Source organism: Chelonoidis abingdonii, chromosome 9 (assembly GCF_003597395.2).
Source record: "Chelonoidis abingdonii isolate Lonesome George chromosome 9, CheloAbing_2.0, whole genome shotgun sequence".
Classification (NCBI taxonomy): domain Eukaryota; kingdom Metazoa; phylum Chordata; order Testudines; family Testudinidae; genus Chelonoidis; species Chelonoidis abingdonii.
The window spans coordinates 46,784,849-46,791,767 of record NC_133777.1 but is presented as its reverse complement, the minus strand read 5'-3'; the positions used below and the strand labels follow the sequence as shown (position 1 = coordinate 46,791,767).

At 45.9% G+C, this 6,919-nt stretch overlaps 1 protein-coding gene across 6 annotated transcripts in view; it reads left to right on the top strand.

The window, feature by feature from the left end:
- The window catches only part of EDC3 (enhancer of mRNA decapping 3), a 74,204-nt gene that overhangs the window by 41,629 nt on the left and 25,656 nt on the right, over positions 1-6,919 (top strand). For all 6 annotated transcript variants that reach the window (XM_032799828.2, XM_032799827.2, XM_075069504.1 and 3 more), the window contains one exon: positions 3,272-3,607. In XM_032799828.2, coding sequence (XP_032655719.1) covers positions 3,272-3,607 — 336 coding nt within the window. The remainder of the gene's footprint in view (positions 1-3,271; positions 3,608-6,919) is intronic.

Sequence of the window (6,919 nt, the reverse complement as noted above, 5' to 3'; positions counted from 1 at the left end):
TTTTTTTTTTTTTTTTTTTTTTAAAGAAATACCAGGCCTTGTCTTTCCTGTGTTTGCTGGAGAAGTAGTGTGTCCATGGCATCATGGGATACTGGAAGCTGAACAATTGTGGGGAAGAGCCTTTTAGTCAGAATGCTTAAAACTATTTTGTTTAACTCAAACATCTGACACATACTTGAGGAAAGTTTTGTGAAAGAGTCAACATCCCTTTCAGTGGAGGGCTGGGAAAGCACTCTCAAGTCATCTAGAGTACTCCAGCAAAAACAAGAACGCACAAGTTTCTAAAATCAAAAGTAAGCGAGAACTGATCTTGGGGTATGTGTCTTTTTACATAAACAAAGGGCAAAACCAAATGACACCTTCCACCACTAGCACCTCCCAATAAGTCATACTTGTTATTCAGTGTGTTCTCTTTATTTTCCAGAGAAAATTGCTTAAGATTGCAAAGCCACCGACGCAGCTGTCTGGCGTGTGTCTCGGTAGAACTTTCTCTATCCAGTGAGCCTATTGCCAGGGAGGGAAAGAGGATAGTTTGCTTTATGGCCATCTATCTTACTGGTAAGGAGTGGAGGCTATTTTGAGGTTAGCCACTGGAGCTTAAATTGTAAACAAGTTGAGGCACTTACACAGATCTCTCAATAGATGTTAACTTGGGCTGCTGAGTTTGTAGATTCTGTTCATTGCTAGCTTGGCTAAAAATGGCTCTATGTTCTTAGCTGCTTCTGAGTATATATAGCAGTTGACAGCTGTAGTTGAATTAATGCACATGTAGAATCAACCTAAAATTCGATGACCTTCCTATGTTAAACAGGAACCTGTATTTTTTAATGGAAGTGTTTAGTGCTATGGTAAGGGAGTGGGATTTCTGTGAAGGGAGTAGAGGATCCAACTCACAGCACGCACAGAAACTTTAAGGAAGTTCAAACTTTCTGCAGATTGACCTTATCAGGTAGAGCTTGACAAAGTCTCCGATCCCAGGTGAATAATTTGTCTGTCCAGACAGAAAGAACTTGCCTAGACAAGTAGTTTTGCAACAGCTCTCTAAAATTCTGCCAGTTCTGTAAATCCTGTTACCTCTGTAATAGAATCATAGTTATTCGTAGATTGTCTTGTATTTCCCACTAGTCACAGATGGGCATTGGGGTACAGTAGGATAATAGCCAACTTTATAATAGGGTATTCAAGGGTTTATATATTGTATATTTTCATAGTACTTCTCGCCGCAAAGGTTACAACAGCAGCTTACAAGATACAGTGATGTATGCACATACCGCACCACTGAAATGTGGACACATTTGTCATGGAAAGCAACTACCACCTCAGCAACTAGTGTACTGCACGACAGTATGCAAGGATGAAAACGAGTTGACTGAGGAAAGCAGGACAAAGCCCTCTTCTCTTAAAATGCCTTGGGATCCTTTGTGTCCACTCAGAACAGACTGGAATTTCTGTTTTGTTTTGGGTGTTTTTGTAAGTCTTATCTGAAAGCTCCCCTGCGCTCGTGTTCTGTTACCTTTTTAATGTTGCGGCTGGAACATGTTTAGACTTATGTGTAAATGAAGGGATTTTAAATTCAGAAACAGTGGAACCATAAACTTCATGACATGATGGAAGAAAATAATTGAGAATATGGCAGTTTGGAGAGTGTTCCGTGGAGTCTGATTGGTACAAGTGTACATTCTGGGGGCTGGACTTTGCCCACGAAGACTAGCACATGCAAGTCGTATCACCAGGAATTATGGCACTTTGGGGTGCTTGTTCCCATGGGTTGCAATAGTTCTGTGAACTATCATTTCCAAGTGTCACATGAGGTGAATTTTTCTTCATACAAGAGTACATAGTCTCATTCAATCTTGTCAGCTTGCATGTGGTTGCAGTGCTACTTACAAATGGGAAGAGATTCCTAAAGCAGGTCAGACAGTCTAGAAGGCAACATTATACTGGAATGAGCTACCACTAGCTTACTCAATGAACAAGTAACTCCCCTGTGAGCAAGCCAGCTATGATCTGAGTTTGCCACTTCCCTGCAAAGAAAGCACTGCTTTACAGATTAGTTAACTCATCAGCACTCGTGATGTCAGCATGTCTTTTTGACAACTTGGGAATCCCTTGTCCCTATCAAATGATTATTTTCTGTTTCTATAAGGACACAGAGAGTGGCTCAAAGGGGTGGTAGCTGTGGCTAATATGATTGTGTTGGGCACCGGTAGTATACGTAGAATTGTCCAAACATAAGATGTTCCTGTCTCATAGTTTGCAGTGAAGTAGTTTGTTCAGTGAAGAAGTATCAGGCCATTGATGATAGGGGCTTAATGCAAATCTTTTTTCAGGTCTGGAACTCTAGCTTCAAATCAGTCTGGTCACAGTGCAGGGGTGCAGTTGAAACTTTTGAGTTGAGGGTCACTGTATTTTCTCCTGCTGGAAACAGTGATAAAAATGAAAGGATGTCTGTGGGTGGGGCAGCAGGAGATAAAGGGGGAAATGAAATAGCAATCTGAAGTACTGGTTGAAGCTTTAAAATGGAAATGTAGAAGGTAACAATTGGTCTGTCATTTTGAATACCTTACCTACAACATATGAAAAGCCCCACTTTAAATGCTCTTTATGTGACTCTTGCTGCCCATCAGCAGCTCAGTAATACTTCTTGACCCTTAACTTTTTCACTCTGTCCGGGCCAACTTTCCAGTTGAGCCGTGTGGAGCCAGAAACCTTTGATCAGATCAGAGATGAACACCCAAATTCCCCATATTGGTGGCTGCATTGCTTTCAAGGAGGCATGTAGTCACCAGCACAAGGAATTCTGAGGTACTTTTGTGATGGGAAGTCTTGGTGTTGCTCTGTGAGAGAGAATTTCTACCCACAAACATAAGGGATAATGGGGAGGCAACCCAGATGAGGCTTAAATGATTTTTAAGGGGCAATATAATAAATGTACGCACACTACTGCTGCAAAGCTTGACTTTTCCTTGGAACTGTGTGAATGGGAGCTTCTGCCTAATCTCCGGTGGATTTTTGCCTACTGTACAACTTGCCATTGTTGGTAGTCAGTTTGTAAGAGGGAGTAGCAGCTCAACAGGATTTGGAGGTGCACTAAAAATGCTGTGTGGGAAAGCCGGCACAATGCCTGTCTACCACCCCCTGGCAGCATGCACTGTTGCTAATCATTCAGTATCTTGAACATCCAACTTAGATAATTGTACAAAAGGAGGCATCTGAATGAATGTTTGTGACACTTATGGCTGGGTTTCAACCTGTTTTATTTTTTGTTTAGGGTCATCCAGTAGCCGCCACCCAAACCAGGTGACTCCAAAGAAGAGTGGCCTGAAGAATGGGCAGATGAAGAGTAAAGACGATGAGTGTTTTGGAGATGACATTGAGGAAATCCCAGACACAGATTTTGATTTTGAAGGGAACCTGGCACTTTTTGACAAGGCAGCAGTGTTTGAAGAGATTGACACTTACGAGAGGAGGAGTGGCACTCGCTCCAGGGGTACCCCCAACGAGAGGCCAGCACGCTACCGGCATGACGAGAACATCCTGGAATCAGAGCCTGTCGTCTACAGACGGATCGTCGTACCCCAAAATACTAACAAGGAATTCTGCACTGGTATGCTAGTCTCTTTACTTCTGAGGATGTTTATTCCATGGCTCCTTCAGGAGATAACTGGGAAGTGTTCCCACAGGGTGCATCTGTCATCTTAGTGCAACAAGCATGGTTATTCATTTACAGAGGCTTGGATCCATACACTGTACCACAGTATTTGTAGTATAACCCTCTTTATCTGCCACATTTCAGACATTAAAAGCATTAAGTGTGATACAGCATGGCCAGAAGGCAGCATAAGAGTGTTAGCAGGGGGCCTTATTCCCTGCCAAGGGAGAAAGGTTTGCTTTAGATTAACTAGAACAGCTGTGGCCAATTAGAGCACCTGATTCCAGTTAGAGCACCTGATTCCAGTTAGAGCACCTGACTCCAGTCATGGGATATAAACCCCTGCTTCAGTCAGACAGGGGGTGGTAGTTGAAGGAGAAAGGCTGGATTGGAGCAGAGTGCAGATTGCAGAAGAGAAGAGTTTGTCCAGAGAGAAATAGAAGGTTTGGAGGAGTGCTGCGGTGGATTGGGAAGCCCAACAGAAACCCTAGGTAAGGGGCACCAGGCTTGTATAGAAGAGAGGCGAGAAGCCCTTCACAAGCTGACGGGTATGAGAGGGAAGTAACCCAGGGGAAGAAACCGCTAGTCAAGTGGTTCACCACAACCCCAGGGCCCCTGGGTTGGGACCTGGAGTAGAGGGCGGGCCCAGGTCCCTCCCTCTCCACTCCCCTCCTCCAAGGACACTAGGGGAGTGATTAAGAACTGGTTCAGAGACAAGCAATATCGCCCTGAACCTACCCCAGAGAAGAGAAAGCGCGAGACCCAGCAGAACAGTACCGGCAATTTGCCACATAAGGTAAAAGGGGATATAAGACCAGGATTTGGAGAAAAGGAGCTACAGTGGAACAGAGTTGTGTTGTGAACTATCAGACCAGGTTCATGTGACTTGTGATAATTGGAACCAAGGCTTAGCTGTCAGTAGCATGAAGAGCCTGTGTGGATTGACTCCTGGCTCCTGAGAGGGTTTGTCTCAGGATTCAGTACATGTGACCATCTTGGCACTTTTGGTATCTGGCTTGTGATATGAGGCAGTACAGTTCATGAGCTTCTGATGTTCTGCCTGGATCTGAATAGCATCTGCCAGTAAAGCTGCTAATATGCTTTATTGTTAAAAATTTGAAATCTAGTCAATTTAAAATGATGAGCTGAAAGTAGTTTCAGGTACTGTATGTATTCCTGAATGACCATGTCCAAATGTTGTAATTTTACAGTTATTCTCTTTTTATAACCACTTTTGCCTGTTGCTGTGTGAAAGGTCCAGACAAACAGGAAACTGCATGTAGTGCTGTTAGGTGCACAAAACACATTCTGATACCTAGGGAGATGCATCCCTCCGCCTCTCACCTCCCACCTACCCATTCCATTTAAAGTAATCTTAGCTGTTACAAGAATGTAAAACTTGATTTTTAAGCGGTGATGTTCTTTTAACTTGAAGTTTTCATCATGTAAAATCCTGTTGACAAACATATTACTTCCTTAAGTGGCCCGAACAGTGCATCTCAATACTAGCTGCAGCACTTCTACACTTTCCAGTCCTGTGCAGAGGTTAATAGCACTGTTTAGTGCAAAGCATAGTATAAGTAGTCATTGTGCAAGTTTTCCCCAACTGTGTGAATGCACCCCTGCAATTCCAGTACCAATACCTTCCTAGCAGACAGCAAGTTGTCAGACTGAGGGATTAGTGATGTATGGGTCAGTGAGTTATATTTGATTACAGTAGTCGTGGAATCTGAATATAGAAAATGTTTGTGTTAGGCCAGGGGTGGGCAAACTTTTTGGGTCGAGGGCCACATCTGGGTGGGGAAGTTGTATGCAGGGCAGGGGGTTAGGATGCGGGAGGGAGTGTGGGGTATGTTTCAGGGGGGTGCGAGGTGCAGGAAGGGGCTCAGGGTAAGGGATTGGGGCAGAGGAGGGGTGCGGGGTGTACGAGGGGGCTCAGGGAAGGGGGTTGGGGTGCACAGGGGTGTAGGGGGTTAGGGTGCAGGAGGGGTGAGGGGTGTACGAGGGGACTGAGGCCAGGGAGTTGTGGTGTGAGTTGGGGGCGGGGTGCAGATGAGGTTCAGGCTCCAGCATGCCACTGCTTACCTAAAGTGGCTCCGGGCTGGCAGCGGCACGCACCAGGGCCAGGGCAGGCTGCCTGCATGCCTGCCCTGTCCCCAGCCCCACGATGCTCCAGGAAGCACTGTGGCCCTTGGTGGGGGGTGGAGAGCTCTGCATGTGCTGCCTTTGCTGCGCCTCCAGGTACGTCCCCCGAAGCTCCCATTGGCCGCAGTTCCCCGTTTCTGGCCAATGGGAGCTGCAGGGACAGTGCCTGGAGGCAAGGGCAACGCACGGAGCCCTCTGCCCTTCCTGCCCGAGGGCTGTGGGGAAGTGGTACTGGCCACTTCTGAGAGCAGCACGGGGCCCGCGGCGCCATGGGGGGCAATCTCACGGGCCAGATCCAAAGCCCTGAGAGGCCGGATCCGGCTCCCAGGCAGTAGTTTGCCCACTCCTATGTTAGGTCATCTAGTCTATCTCCCTGAGGCAAGTGTAGGATTGTTCCCTACTGCACAAAGCACTAGTAAGTGTTCAATCTGGTTTTAAATACCACAAGTGACAGTACTTCTAGCACTACCTCTGGGAACCAATTCCTCAGGCTAAGAGATTTCACTATTGGGAAGCTTTTCTGATAATCTCCCCTTATTTTCCGATAATTTCAACCCATTGCCACTCTCACTTATACCCCTTTTTACCTATACACCTCTACCTCGATATAATGTGACCTGGTATAACACAGATTTGCATACAACGTGGTAAAGCTCTGACACGCTGCTCTGAGCAGCGTGTTAAGGGGGCCAGGCTGCGGCCGAGGGGTTGGATAAGGGGCAGAGGGTCTTGGGAGCGGTAGGGACTCCTCCTGCCCTGCCATGGTCTAGGAGGCAGGAGCTGTGTGGGGGCAATTTTGGGGCCACCTCAGTCAGAGTGGCCCGGAAGCAGCCTCTCTGCTTCCCTCGCCCCGGCCCCAGCTGTGTCACACAGGGGAGGAGGCTTGGGGAAAGGGATTTCCCTCCCTTCCCCCCAAACTCCTTTTTGAATCAGGAGCCCTACAATTACAACACATGAAATTTCAGATTTAAATAACTGAAATCATTAAATTTTCGATTTTTAAAAATCTATAACGGTGAAATTGGTAAGGCAGTTTGGGTCTGTTTTGTTTTGCTTCTGCAGTATGGATGGGAATCTGAATGCTGCTTTTTTTTTTTTTCTTCCTTTTTTTTTTTTTTTTTT